Below are 14,866 nucleotides of genomic sequence, written 5' to 3' on the forward strand. Positions count from 1 at the left end.
TAAGTTAAAGGGGTATACACTGAAGTATAGAAAAGGGCTGCGCATGCGCAGACCCTCAGGATGGAGGACGGCCACGGTTCCTAAATGTCCGGGAAGAGGCACTCACGGTCCGGTGAGTGACAGTACCCCCCCTTTTAAAGGTGGGCACAGAACGCCTGGAACCGGGCTTGTCCGGATTTTTGAAATAAAACTTCTTCAAAAGGGCAGGAGCATTAAGATCTTCAGCTTTGATCCAAGAGCGCTCCTCAGGACCAAAGCCCTTCCAATGAACGAGGAAACGGAGGACTCCTCGCGAAATTTTTGCATCCAATACCTCAGTAATCTCGAAATCCTCCTCCTGATGAACTTGAACTGGCTGCGGAGCTGATGGAGGAGTTGAGAAACGGTTGATGATAAGAGGTTTGAGTAAAGACACATGGAAGGCGTTGGAAATCCGAAGATTCTTAGGAAGAAGAAGTTTAACACATACTGGATTGATTACTTGAATGATCCTATATGGACCAATAAAACGAGGGGCGAATTTCATAGATGGGACCTTCAAACGAATATTTTTGGTAGATAACCAGACACGATCTCCAATTTTTAGTGGTGGAATAGCCCGCCTCTTCTTATCTGCGAAAGATTTATATTTGATAGATGTCTTCTTTAAACAGGTTTTGACCTGAGACCAGATATTTTTAAAGGTCTGACAAGCAGTCTCCACCGCAGGAACTTGGGTGGGCGGGAGGGCAGGAAATTCCGGAAAAGACGGATGGTGACCGTGAACTACCAGCACTTGAGTTTTTGAAGATGACTCCTGAGGTCCATCTTCAACGTCCGATGACGTCACGAACGCCCGATGAGGAGGAAGGCGTTCAGACTGAACCTTATCACACAGATCCGTAGATGAAGGATCCTGTGGAGGAGGACCTGGTGGAATAGACAAATGCTGTCTTTCGAATGAAACCACTTGAGAGAAACAACGATGATGACATTCAGCTCCCCAAGATGTAACTTGAGAAGTGCGCCAGTCAATCTGGGGAGAATGACATTGAAGCCATGGAAGGCCTAAGACAATCGGGCTTGTCGTAACAGGAAGAATTAAAAACGAAATTTCTTCATGGTGTAGTACACCAATCTGAAGAGTTACTGGAGACGTACTCTGGGTGATGAGACCATTGATGAGACGTGATCCATCTATAGCCGTCACAGTAATGGGTGTTTTTAAAGTAATCACTGGTAGGGACCATTGATTCACTAGTGATTTAGAAATGAAATTTCCTGCTGCTCCGGAATCAATCAATGCCTGTGACTCAAAGGATTTGGTAGCAAAGGAAATCGTAACATCAAAAGCGCAGGCTTTAGATTTCCTAGACGATGGAGAGGACTCCAGGAACCCTAACCTTATCTCCCCAGTATTGGTTAGAGCCCGGCATTTCCTGGGACAAGAATTGAGCATATGCGTAGAATCGGCACAATAGATACAAAGTCTATTCTTTACTCTTCGGTCCCTCTCCTCTAAAGTTAATTTGGAGCGACCTATCTCCATGGGTATCACCGGAGATGAAGCTGGGTGAAATTGAGGATTTGAGAGAAGAGGTGTTTTAACCGAAGTTGTTTTCTCAGGTTCTCTTTCACGAAACCTCAGGTCTACCCGATGGCAAAGAGAGATCAAATCTTCTAAAGAGGAGGGTAGTTCTTGTGAAGTCAGTGCGTTTTTAATTTTATCGGAAAGCCCCTGCCAGAAGGCGGCAACTAGTGCTTCAGTGTTCCACTGAAGTTCAGAGGCTAAGATCCTAAATCGAATGACGTACTGAGCCACAGTGCGAGATCCTTGGCGAAGACGGAGAATGTTGGATGCAGCGGAAATGACACGACCTGGTTCATCGAATACACTTCGGAACGTGGAAATAAACTCGGCACTATCCTGTAACAATGGATCGTTTCTTTCCCACAGAGGGGAAGCCCATGCGAGAGCTTGTCCAGAAAACAATGAAATAAGATAGGCCACTCTGGAACGATGGGTAGAAAAATTTTGAGGTTGGAGCTCAAAATGAACTGAGCATTGAGTAAGAAAACCCCTACAAGTTTTGGGGTCTCCATCGTATTTTGACGGAGTAGGCAGGTGAAGCGTGGAAGCTGTAAACACCTGGGATGGCACTGGGGAAACGGAGGAAGGCACAGGAGCATCAACAGTAGTTGTGGCATCTTGTACAGACGGTCTTTGGGAGGCTAACGCCTGGTAACACCGCAGTAAATGCCGTTGGCGAACTTCCTGTTGCTCAATACGAGTAACCAGATGCCGCAGCATCTCTTTGGCTGTAGGTTCCGTATCTGGGTCTGTCATGGCCTGATCTTACTGTCACGGGCACTAGGAGTCTTTACCCAGGGATCACCAGATGGTAGGCTTACCAGAGCAATGTAGATGGTAATAGGGTACTCTGGTAGCTGGGTGATCACGGAACATGAAATGATGGCCGATGAGATGCTCAGGAAAGTCTATGACTAGCAACACTGGTAATAATGAGGTAATGATACACAAGGAACTGTATGGACAAGGACACGTGAAGGTAGTCAGTGGTCTGCGATAGCAAGTTGTACCACTGCTATAGTGAGGAGGAATGTCCAACAGAAACAAGGAGGTGATGAGAGTCAGCGGTCTGCGGGTAGCAAGTTGTACCGCTGTCTGAGTGAAGGAATGGAATCCAAGTGGAGGTATCCAGGTAGTCAGTGGTCTGCGGTAGCAAGTTGTACCACTGCTATGTGAGAAGATAATGGAACAGGTGATACCGGAAACAGGGATCAGTGGTCTGACATCAGCAAGTTGTACCACTGAATATATATGTGAGGAGGTGCACGGGGGAAGACTGCAACACAGGATATACACAGGCACCTTATACACGATCCACAGTAATATGCACAATATAGGTATATATATATATATGTAAATGACTGATCAGGTCTGCAATCTAGAAAGTCTCTTGAAGTAGTCCAGCACAATGATAACACAGTCAATGATGGCAATAGACTCAGCGGATAGCAGACTCCAGAGAGAACCAAACACAGTCCAGCAAGATATGCAATACACAGCACAGTCAATGAGAAGTATGCATACCGTGGTTCAGCAGTAGCAGTCAGATGAGATTGCAGCGGTACCTGAGCGGCTGGAGGCCGACTGGATAGGAAGTCCCTGGATAGGTGAAGCAGCGGTCTAGCAGGTGCAGCGCACAGGTGAGTAGACCAACAGGGACACGAATCCACAGGAGTCAGCAACACGTGGAACTGGACTCATAGGGGACCCAGGAGAATGGAGATGACCCAGCAGAGGGTAGTAGATAAGATACAAATCCAATGCTGACAGAAGGGTAGAGACCAGTGGAATACGTGAAGGCGTGGAGAGTGGATCAGCAGGAGATGGACGATAGCGTTGACCACCGCAGCAGGACTCAGCGGCACACGGAGGTAACCAGTAGCAACCACAGGAACCAACAGCGATGGGAAACAGGAGTGCAGCGCAGGGCAGGAGCTGTTGATCACGAAGTGTAACAGATGGTAATGAAAGCGGCAGTCTCCAGGAAGTCACAGCAAAGATGAGATGAGACTATAGTGCACAGAGGCAGCGGATAGTAATCAGCTGGCAGTCACGATGTTGAACACAGGCGAGTAGCAAGCAGGAGACTGTAGTGCACAGAGGCAGCGGGTAGTAGTCAGCTGGCAGTCACGATGTTGAACACAGGCGAGTTGCAAGCCGGAGACTGTAGTGCACAGAGGCAGCGGATAGTAGTCAGCTGGCAGTCACGATGTTGAACACAGGCGAGTTGCAAGCAGGAGACTGTAGTGCACGGAGGCAGCGGATAGAAATCAGCAAACAGACTTGATGAGAAGCAGGTGAGTGAGGTAAAAGCTGGAGTGCACGGAGGCAGCGGATAGCAATGAGCAAACAGTCACATCGATATAAAATAACGTTGAAGTGGTGTAGAAGACTGTAGTGCACGGAGGCAGCGGATAGGAATCAGCAAACAGTCATGATGATACAGTTGATGGTCAAAGTGGTATGGAACCACAGTAGTAGAAGTGGTTTGGAAACCACAGGAATCAGCAGCGCTGAATACACAAGTAATACAGGAACACCTTCAGAGACTCATGAGGAATGAGACTCCAAGATCAGGCAACGTGGTGGTGACCACAGGTGCTTAATATAGGGAGGTTGCCTGATCTGCCAATTAAGTTAAAGGGGTATACACTGAAGTATAGAAAAGGGCTGCGCATGCGCAGACCCTCAGGATGGAGGACGGCCACGGTTCCTAAATGTCCGGGAAGAGGCACTCACGGTCCGGTGAGTGACACCTGTGTTCAGCGTGTCTCCCCTCCGCTGCCTCCGCTACTACTGCCGGATACCAGACAGCCTCAACTCTCCCGTGTTCATCATGTTTCCAGTTTTACTTACTACTGCTTCCTGAGTATTGCTCCTTTGATTAACGGTTACCTTTCGTGCGCTGCACCAACCTGATTACCGCTTCCATCCTCCAGTGGTCTCTCCTCCTGCCGGCGTTCAGCCGTTCAGGTATCCCTGCACTTCTCCTTGACAGCCTGCTCTCCTGAACCGCGGTATGCATACTTTCCATTGACTTTGCTATTGTGTTGCATATCCGTCTGGACTGTGTTGTGTTCATCTCCGGAGTCTTCCATCTACTGAAGCTATTGTTACTATTGACTTTGTTTCCTATTACCTGGATCTCTATAGTGACTTTGTATACTTCAAGCAGCGCTTGTCAGTTATTATTGTATTGTGGTTATCATCGTGGGATCAAGTTCCGTGTGCCGCCCGTGTATCCTCTGTATTCCATTCATCTCCTCGTGCCCCTCCTCACATATATATAGCAGTGGTACAACTTGCTGAACGCAGACCACTGACTCCTGTTTCCCATTGGCACCAGTTTCAAGTATCCTCTCACATATGCAGTGGTACAACTTGCTGTACGCAGACCACTGACTTCCCCGTTACCTACTTGCACCTGGAACCCATTCCTTCACTATAGACAGTGGTACAACTTGCTATACGCAGACCACTGACTTTCACTACCTCCTCTCTACTCCTGGACATTCCTCCTCACTATAGCAGTGGTACAACTTGCTGTACGCAGACCACTGACTCTCCTCACATTTACTTGTCCATCTGGTTCCTCGTGTTCATACATCTAAGTCATTACCAGTTGCTGCTAGTCATAGACTTTCCTTGAGCATTCTCTCACCATCTGCTGATTCTCCTGTTCCGTTGTCACCCTGCTACCAGAGGACCATAGTACTAGCTATATTACTCTGGTAAGAACATCATCTGGTGATATCCTGGGCAAAGACTCCTAGTGCCCGTGACAGCAACACTCTACATGATAATGATTTATCTTATTACCACTCCCTTGTTTTTTCCCCTGCTTCTCCAGACATGCTCCCCCAGCTCAGCTGACAGAAGTGCAAATATTAGGCAAATAGCCTTAATACATAGATTCTTTAATATGTCTTCATAACAAATTTATCCAGGCAATTATATGGTTTGCAAAATAATATATTTCCAATTCAGAGTAATGTGTCCTATTGGATACAGACTACGAATGGAGAAAACTTGTGGTTGGTGTCATTTTATAATGCTGCCTAAAGAGCCCCATGACAATGTTACTTGAATGCTCATCACTTTGCAGTAACATGATATTTTCCATTATAAAGTACAATTTAAATCAATAAGAGTTGTGTAAAAGCTAAACTACATTCTAATATTACCAAATATTAATATGCTTTTTAAAAAAAAAAACAATACGTATGTGAAAATGCATATAAACTATATGCACTTCTCAAAGCATTTCATATGCAGATTTACCTGCAGTTGTTATGCGCTGAATATGTTTACATGCATTTGTGATTTTGTTTAGAAAGCAAGCAAATTGGGCTTTTCCTATTTATTTCAATGGTCCATTCATTTCATTGGTATTTCAAGTGTGTATAAGCTTAGTACATAAAATAAATAAATATAACCTGTAGTGTAGCTTCACACGAAATTCTTCGACCAGAAACAACCATTGCAGTGCTAAACAACACAGACTGAGGCTAGTTCAGCCCCCAGGCTGTAGAGACTGGGGTAATGAGGAAAATTGGGAGCGACAGAGTGACAACTTTGCCACCTCAGTGGTCCCTTCATGTCTCACAAACCTAAAGATCACCTGTGGCAGCAGGGTGGCTGGGAAGACCTTTTTCAGTGTTAGGGGTTAACATGCCCACATCGTCAAGGATGTCAAGGATTTTCTAATGACATCATTTATAACATAACATGACAACTGAATTCATTATAAATGTCACTGATGACATCACAAAAGATTATAACAAGGCATGCAAGATCATAAATAATAAAAGTTGAAAGCTCTTAGATTTCGTTTAAAACAAATGAACACAAGGTTTAAATAGCCTGTTCCGCTGCAAAACCTAATTGCGCAAAATGTTACCGCAATTTTGCTTATGTAATTTAAAGTGATGCATTGCCGAATAATATATATGAATATGAAAATATTTCGCTACTTTACTTTTTTTAAAACTACATAGGGGAAGGATAGCAGTTTTTGTTTTTTACAACCATAAATACCAGGCTGCAAGGATGCTATAGGCCTAATTTAGAGTTGCATGTAAATAATTTACTTGCATCCACTTGCACATGGAGAGATGGTAAGGGGCGTTCACATGTAAATTCAGTACAGTAAGGGAAGGGAGATGTAAGTCAACCACACTCCTTAGAGATGCATACATTTTGCACTTACACATATCTTTTAGGAGCCACATATTTGCATTTTACATAGGTTTAGTGCTAGTTTCCGAGTTAATAATGATGGTAGCTCATACTTGCCAACTCTCCCAGAATGTCCGGGACACTCCGAAATCCAGGCAGGTCTACCAGACTCCTGGGAGAGTAGGACACCTGAATTGCATCATTTTGGCCCACTGTGACGGGGCCAAATGATGTGATTGGCTGAGCCCCACTCTCACACGGCAACCTCTTCCCGGAGGCCAACATTTAAAAGTTGGCAAGTATAAAATTTATTTTCATTGGTATTTGGTCCTGACTAGGCTGAAAATTATATATGGACCCACATCTGGGGGTAAATGTATCAAGCTGAGAGTTTTCCGGCGTATTTGAAAAGTGGAGATGTTGCCTATAGCAACCAATCAGATTCTAGCAGTCATTTTGTAGAATGTACTAAATAAATGATAGCTAGAATCTGATTGGGTTTTCAAACCCGCCAGAAAACTCTCAGCTTGATACATTTACCCCCTGATCTTTGGTGGAAGGGCTGTGGTGAACAGGGGGCCCAAAATTGCCCTGTTCTTGGATGATTTGGCTTCTTTTCTAAATTCCCCTTCCTTCTTTGATCTCCCTTGGAGGCTCTTGACAAGCACGCAGAAAAATTGAATATGCAAATCCTTAATGCAGCCGTATTTTTGGTGGCCACGAACTAGAAAAACCCAGATTCCCACTTCAGACAAAAATTCCTAAATAAAATTAGGTTCTTGGCATCAATGGAAAAAATTTCCAGTTGATCAATATTGTCTTTGGTCCCTTCGCCATTGGATTGTTGGCCACTGAGAGTCCCATATTCAGTCTCAGTTCTTCCAATCCCCTCTTCCCAACCCATTCCTACTTCTGCCCCTCCCTCCTCCTATTATATTGGAGCGAAACACAAAACCTCACACTCTTATACAACTGTTAGAGGTATTATACTACAATTTTCTGCACATTTCTGTACAAGTAAATGTATGTGTAACTTGCTTGTGCTTTTTATGTTTTTCTTTGTATTGGCTCAGGCAATTGCACAGTCCTTGCCGGATTTATACATTGTAATTTGCTATGGCCTTTTTCGGTCCTTACTTTATTTGTGGAAAAGGTGTGCTGGTGTTTTCTAAAGTTCTTAAAAAAAAATTGGCATGTATGTGATAGCATCTTTGCGCCAAACATATCTATCCACTAGATTTAAAGTTGTGTGTATCTAAAGATACATGCAACTCGAAAAACAGCCAGAGATACCTAAGTGTACAGACGCATTTTGCATGAACAGAAAAGTCGCCTTTTCATGGTTTAATGCCAAAACTGGCCCTATGTGTTTATGTGAACATGTCCATAAAGCTTTTTATGTTTTAAAAATAGTCACCAGTTGGTCCAACTCTATACTTAGCATGGTCAATCCTTGCATTTGTTTGTATGGCAACACTTTTAGCAATAAACGTCTAAGGTAAGGAACAGAAAAAGTGTTTTGCATTGACTGCTGGTAGTACACCTCATGCAACTCTGTAGAGAAGATTTATGCTGATTTTATTTTAATAGCACATTGAGAGGTTTTTACTAAAACTATACTTGCCCATTCTCCCATAATTTCCAGGGGTCTCCCGGACTCCCAGGAGAGCAGGCCCTTCTCTTGCATCCTGCCCAATTCCTGTGACGTGATTCTCTGTGAATCACGTATCCCCCCCCCCCCCATCCTCCTGCAGTAAAGGCGAAATGACGCAATTCACTGTTCCCCACTCCCCTCCATCCTCACACCCCACCTCCTTTATGGGATCTTCCAATAGAGGAACAGGAAAAAGTTGGCAAGTGCAACTAAAACTGTTCAAAGGGGTAATTCAACATTAAACTATAGAAATCAAGTATGTGCATAACTGTCACTATCTAGATAAAAGCTTAATGCTAATGTTGACAGGGCCGCCATCAGGGTGGGTACAGGCAGTACAAGTGTAAGGGCATTCTGCCTACCCAGCCCCTTTGAAACAAATTTTCTTTTTGTCCGGTGCTGCAGCGGATCACAGTTATTAATAGGCTGGGAGTGTGCCGCGGTGTGACCTCATCACTGAGCAGCACGCCCCCCAGTCTACTAGTAACTCAGTGTCGCCAAAGACAGAGACCATGAGAAGAAAAACAGAGGTATACAAATGTGGATAAGTGAATTGAATTAGATTGGGTGAGATGGGGAGGTTGTGAAGAGACATATTGAATATACTGAATTTCATTTATATAGAGCAACATATTTTACTGAAAAGTGTACTTTTCTCTTTTAGAATTAATTCTACTTATGCTTCACCAGTACAAATTCTTATTTTACATTATTTAGCTGTCTGTCATTATAATATAATTAGCATTGATAGAGGGAAAAAATAGACAGGTTTTTGTTAAAGTCATTGGGCTAATACTTTTATCAGCACTTGAATAACATAATAAACATAAACAAAACAGGTGGAGTTTAAACTATAAAACAGAAAGCACCGCACATACAGTTACATTGTATTTATATTTTTATCCAATAAATTTATTGTGTGGTATGTGATGAATGAACAGGCTTTAGATTTAGTGCCCTTTAATTGTAGGTAGATAGTCCTATAAATTGATTTTTAAATTATGCGTGTGTGGGACACGTGTGCAGACCTCTCCAACATGACCAAGATGGAGAAGCACCAATAGGTGAGGGAGAACACCAGAAATGGCCCAGTAGGTAGTCCTGGATTGACAACTGGTTCATTGACAGTACATTAACTGAAAGGTCCGGGGAGATCTGATGGGCATGTGGTGTAATTTTGGAGCAAGTGAGGGGCATGTGGGGGCATTTTGGCAGAAGTGAGGGGGTGTGCCAAGGTCGCTTTCGGGCTGTTTTTTGATTCTCAAAAATTAAGTGTAATATCAGTCTTATGTACTGTGTCCATCAGGTAAGAGAGAATAACACAGTCGCCTAAAAGCCTAGTTTTTTTTTAGTCCTTCTTATTTTATTTCCTAACCTCTCTTGCTCTCTTTCGTGCTTGCTGTCCTCTATATCTTAAGTTCCTTAATGTCCTGTCCATCCACCTGCTGTGTTTCTACTTTCAATCTTACTCACCGCCTCCTTCCTTCATGCCTCATCATACCCTCTCTCCATAGACTTCCAGGACAATGATAATCAGCTTAAGACACATAGAGCAGAGCCCAAACATTAATCTTCATGTAAGTGAAAAAAAATTTCTTCTAGCTGATATTTGTCAGAGAACTATATTGGTTTTTTTTCCACTCCAACTTGCTCCCACATGCTGGCCACGCCCCCTCCCCTGGGGCACTTGAGTACTGGTGGATTGAGTTCAGGAGCGGACCTAGACTTTTATTTTTTTTAGGAGGGGAGATTTAGCATAGACCCTCCTTCAATCTGATTGCTCGGGCCTGTCCCCTCCTTTGCTCTGATCGGATGTGGAGGCTTATAAACAAGAAGTGGATGATACCTGGTTGCGCTGATTGTGTTTAAAACATAATCGGAGTGGCCAAGCAGGATCCTCTGCCTGCCTCTCGGCCACTATGCAGATGTATGTAGTGTACTGCTAGAGTGAACGATCATTCCCCTCTAGATCTGTCACTAGTTGAGCTGTAGCACGTACTTGTGTGTGGGCAGCATGGTGGCTGTGGGCAGCACAGTGGCTTAGTGGTTAGCACTTCTGCCTCACAGTGTGCCTGGAGTTTGTATGTGCTCCGGTTTCCTCAAACACTCTAAAAACATACTGGTAGGTTAATTGGCTGCTATTAAATAGCCCTTAGTCTCTCTCGGTCTGTTTGTGTGTGTATATGTTTAGGGGATTTAGATTGAAAGCTCCAATGGGGCAGGGACCGATGCAAGTTCTCTGTACAGCGCTGCGGAATTAGTGGCGCTATATAAATAAATTGATGATGATGTTGATGATACTTGCTCCATGGCACACTACTGCGTCTACAGGCATACAGAGGTCAAGGAGGAGGAGAGGGGACCTGTCTGTTCATTTGTACTGGGCCCAACATTTTCTGATGGCAACACTGTTGGCTAATAACCCCCATTGTGTGCTATTCTCACTACACAGTAGTGCAACGGCTGTAGGTATACTTTCATTTACGGAAAATGATTATATTAGGTTGATTGCTGATTAATTTATGTCACAAAATATGTTGTCATTTATCATGAAGTCAGCCTGGCCAACCTGTGGCTCTACTGGTGTTGTGAAACTACAAGCCCCAGCATGCTTTACAAGTAGGTAGCCTGACATAGCTGGCAGGCTATGCTGGGACTTGTACCTTCAAAACATCTAGAGAGCCACAGATCAGTCAGACCTGGTATAGATGGATGTAAATGTATTTCATTTAAACTCTTACCTCACATGATATCCTTTTTGGTAATACAGATGCAGACGGGATTTGCACAGTTGTTATGTCTTCATGTCCACTACTGTCCCAAATAAGATCTTCTGTTGTATACAGTTTGGGGCATATATTTGTATCCTGGTAATCTAAAAATAAATTGAAAACATTTTGGTGTTTATGGCCAAATGTACAAAATAAGGTAATTGTAATGTCAGGTATGCAGTTGACTCCTTTATTGGTAATTGTCCAATGACTATTTTAGCAATAAATAAACCTTTTATTTCAATAGATCGTTTCTTGGGGACATCAACATGTTTAACTTATAGAAATGTGGGAAAGTGGGAAAGTTTGCACATAGATCACTGGTTTTCTCTAGGTAGGCTGATCCTCTATAGTGCAACTAATTCTTTAGTATGATACAATGACAAATTGGCGCCAGATAGTGATGACAGAATTGAAATCCAACCTGACATTGTTAACCCGAAAGGACTTAAGTATAGATTCCTGATTTGGACAGGTGTAACAAAGATAATGTGCAGCAAGGTATATCAAGCTATACTTATATTACAAGCAGCTGCTTTGAGACCTCTAGTCTGGACGCCTACAGGGCTGGATTAAGAAAGGGGTAGACAGCGCAATAGGTCTAAGCCCCATATCACAAATTTGCCCACTTCAGATTGGGGACAGCCACTAACAGGCCAAGGCAGGTCAGTCCGGTCCACTTCCTTTTGGCTGACACCTACCAGGCTCGGCACAAACTCCTCAAACTGCGGCTTAGCACATTGATGCTCAGCCGATGTTATTGATGCTGAGTGTTTTAGTATTGGGAAGGAGGATGGAAGCGGAGGATGAAGAAGTAGGAAGAAGAGGAAGGAGGATGAAACAGGAGGAATATAAAGAAGAAAAAGGAAGATGGAAGAAGGAGGAGTAAGGAAGGAGAAGAGAGGAGGAAGAGAAGGATGAAGAAGAAAGAGTAGGAAGAAGGAAGGATGAGGGTAACTTACTCTTGGTGAGTGCCTTCATGGCACGGACTTTGAGGCCTAAGGGCTGATCCATTGTAGTGGAAACGAAGGAGGCAATGACTTGAAGTTGTAGCAGAGAAAAGAGGCATCTGGATTGAGGTACCTCGGGCAGATAAGTAGCTGTGTAGATATGTAAAAAATTCTCAGGTGTGTATTCTGTGTGTTCCTCCTATGGTGGAGGGGCTGGAGGAAACCTGTGTAAAGTGAGCGTGAGCTACGGCTACAAAGCAGAGGCTGAGTATGTGACGTGCACTGGTCTCTGCATTATATGGCCGTCACTTGGTTGCTCTTTGCATTTTATTGTGGTCACTAGGATGCTTTCTGCATTGTTTGTCTATAGGATGCTCTTTGTATCGTATATCTGTTACTAGTACTGAGCAAATTATTATGCATAAAAGTATAATACCTGCTTTGTATTACTTTCAATACTTCCATGTTATTTCTCATGAAAGATGTAACGTGCAGTCTCCTGTCTATATTGACATAATTTGCTCCTCACTGATTTGTTTGATAACATTTTTATATGCAATTTTCTGTCTATATTGATTGATGTCATTAATATGCAGACTCCTGTCTATATTTATTGATAGCATTTATATTAAGTTTCAGTTGTCATGTTTCATGAAATAACATAACTTTATCTCTCAATTGTCCTTATTCTATCAGGATAGTCCCGTTTTTGGGGGACTGTCTTGCTTAGCCAGGAACTTGACGAACAGCTGGAACTTATTTGCCACTGTTCACTTTCTTCAAATGCTGTGTGAGCCAATTAGTGGTGCATGCTCCATGTAAGGGAAAAGAGGGAGATTTAGGTGGTTGCAGAGAGGCACTATTCATGCCCTCATGTTGTCAGCCACACCTCCTAGAGCAGTATGGCCATGCTTACAGTAGGCCCAACATAATGTTCTGCTCCAGGTCGTGTAGATCTTAATCTGGCCATGGACTAAATGTATCACTAGGGCTACTGAAGGACCCTCATTTTCTCTCTATGGTGGCGCTATCCAGCGCCTTCCCACCTTGCAGCTGTGATTGGAGGAGAGAGACAAGAGCCGCAGAGGAAAAAGTTCACATATGTCTTCTGTCACTGTGATTACTAGGAGTCAATCAGTGTAGGAGTTCACTCACTACATGGAAGTGAGGTGATTGCCTACTTTGTGTATGTGAGGATGGGTGATCTGGAAATCATCCTGATGGAGTCTGTTAAGCAGCTTCTGCTGTGTTTCTCCAGAATAACACTACAGAAAAACATTACAGAAATGTGATTGTGTACCACAATGTTTGCATGTGTGTATGTCAAGTGTCTGTGACTGTGTGTGCTCTTGTTAGCTGGTGTGTGTTTGCTCTACAATTGGTGTACTGCATATTTGATTTTTTATTTATTTAAAAAATATCTCCCCAATATCTATTATTTTAAATTATTTTAGGGGGGCAATGGGCTCTTTAAAGTTTTGCTATGGCACCCAGCAATTTATAGTTATGTACCTGTATGTATGCAATTTGTGCTTATAGAATCATACATTCTCATATATATATTTGGTAGTATAATTTCTGCCCTCCGTCTCTACCTGTCCACTTGCTGCTGATTTTGCTTATTTAAAAGCAGAGAGCCATTAGAAAATTCCAGCCGCTTTCCTCACGTCCGCCCCATACATTTTAATTTACTCCAAGTTGCCTTCTGCAACTTCACTATAGGAAGATGCTATTTCTATACTGACGCTGCAGAACATGGCAGGTGTCTGCTAAGCTGATATTTGAAATGAAAGGGGAGAGGCATCAGGAGTGGTGGTAGTGGAAGGAGAGGCTGAGAAAGGTATGAGCTGGATTTGTAAGTGTGTTGTAATTGAGTGTGTATGCCGTAGGGGGGTTGCCCTATCCTTGCACAAGACTTTATGCATAAAGTGCAAATGTATGTGCCACATAATAATATTAAAGCACAGTGGAAGTATGTATTTTATTTAAGTGAATATCCAATTTCTTTCTCATTTCACTAGTGCTAGCATTGCCAATTTAGTCTCTGGGCCTCTGGATGACTAATTTGAGTTTCAAAAACTGAATATTGCAATGCTACAAAAGCATGTGTTATATGAATTTTTAATGTTAACCTGACTTCATATTTTCGTTTTCGGCAAAATACCAAATCCTTTTACCAACAGTACTGTAGAATACTGAACTGGATCTGAAGACTCATTTCCATAATATAGTTAAACTGGAGGCACTAAATCATAATATGTTATCTAATTTTAGCTCCTGGAAGCAATCCCCAAATCTTGCTAAACAGCTTTAATATTTATTTGAGTCTCAATGTGAATCCTATGTCCAGTGCTTCTACATCAATACAAATTATGTGAGAAATCAGCTAGGAGGCCTACCAGGTTAGCCATGTAAATTCAGACACATATGTATTACACATACTGCATAAATGTACCAAAGTTATATCAAATGAATTCATTTCCATGAAAGCAAATAACATTTATCAGGAATAAAATTATTTTAGTGCGCTTAAATTGACCATTTATTATTATACTGCTACTTGCTGCGAAAGAACGACTTGTTAATCAGTAAACTTACCTGTTGCTTTAATATTTTTTAAAGCATATACATGCTGCAGCTGTAACAAAACAGACTATAGTAACAAAAATGCTTCAATATTATTGGTCCGATAGATGAGGCCCAAAAGTATAGAACATGCCCAAAATAAGTTGTTATATAGCCT

The 14,866-nt window shown here is 42.7% G+C and overlaps 1 protein-coding gene across 5 annotated transcripts in view; it reads right to left on the bottom strand.

Moving 5' to 3' along the window:
• Nucleotides 1–14,866, bottom strand: part of BANK1 (B cell scaffold protein with ankyrin repeats 1) — a 348,964-nt gene that overhangs the window by 269,718 nt on the left and 64,380 nt on the right. For all 5 annotated transcript variants that reach the window (XM_075201122.1, XM_075201104.1, XM_075201133.1 and 2 more), the window contains one exon: nt 11,144–11,277. In XM_075201122.1, coding sequence (XP_075057223.1) covers nt 11,144–11,277 — 134 coding nt within the window. The remainder of the gene's footprint in view (nt 1–11,143; nt 11,278–14,866) is intronic.

This window comes from Mixophyes fleayi, chromosome 1 (assembly GCF_038048845.1).
Source record: "Mixophyes fleayi isolate aMixFle1 chromosome 1, aMixFle1.hap1, whole genome shotgun sequence".
Classification (NCBI taxonomy): domain Eukaryota; kingdom Metazoa; phylum Chordata; class Amphibia; order Anura; family Limnodynastidae; genus Mixophyes; species Mixophyes fleayi.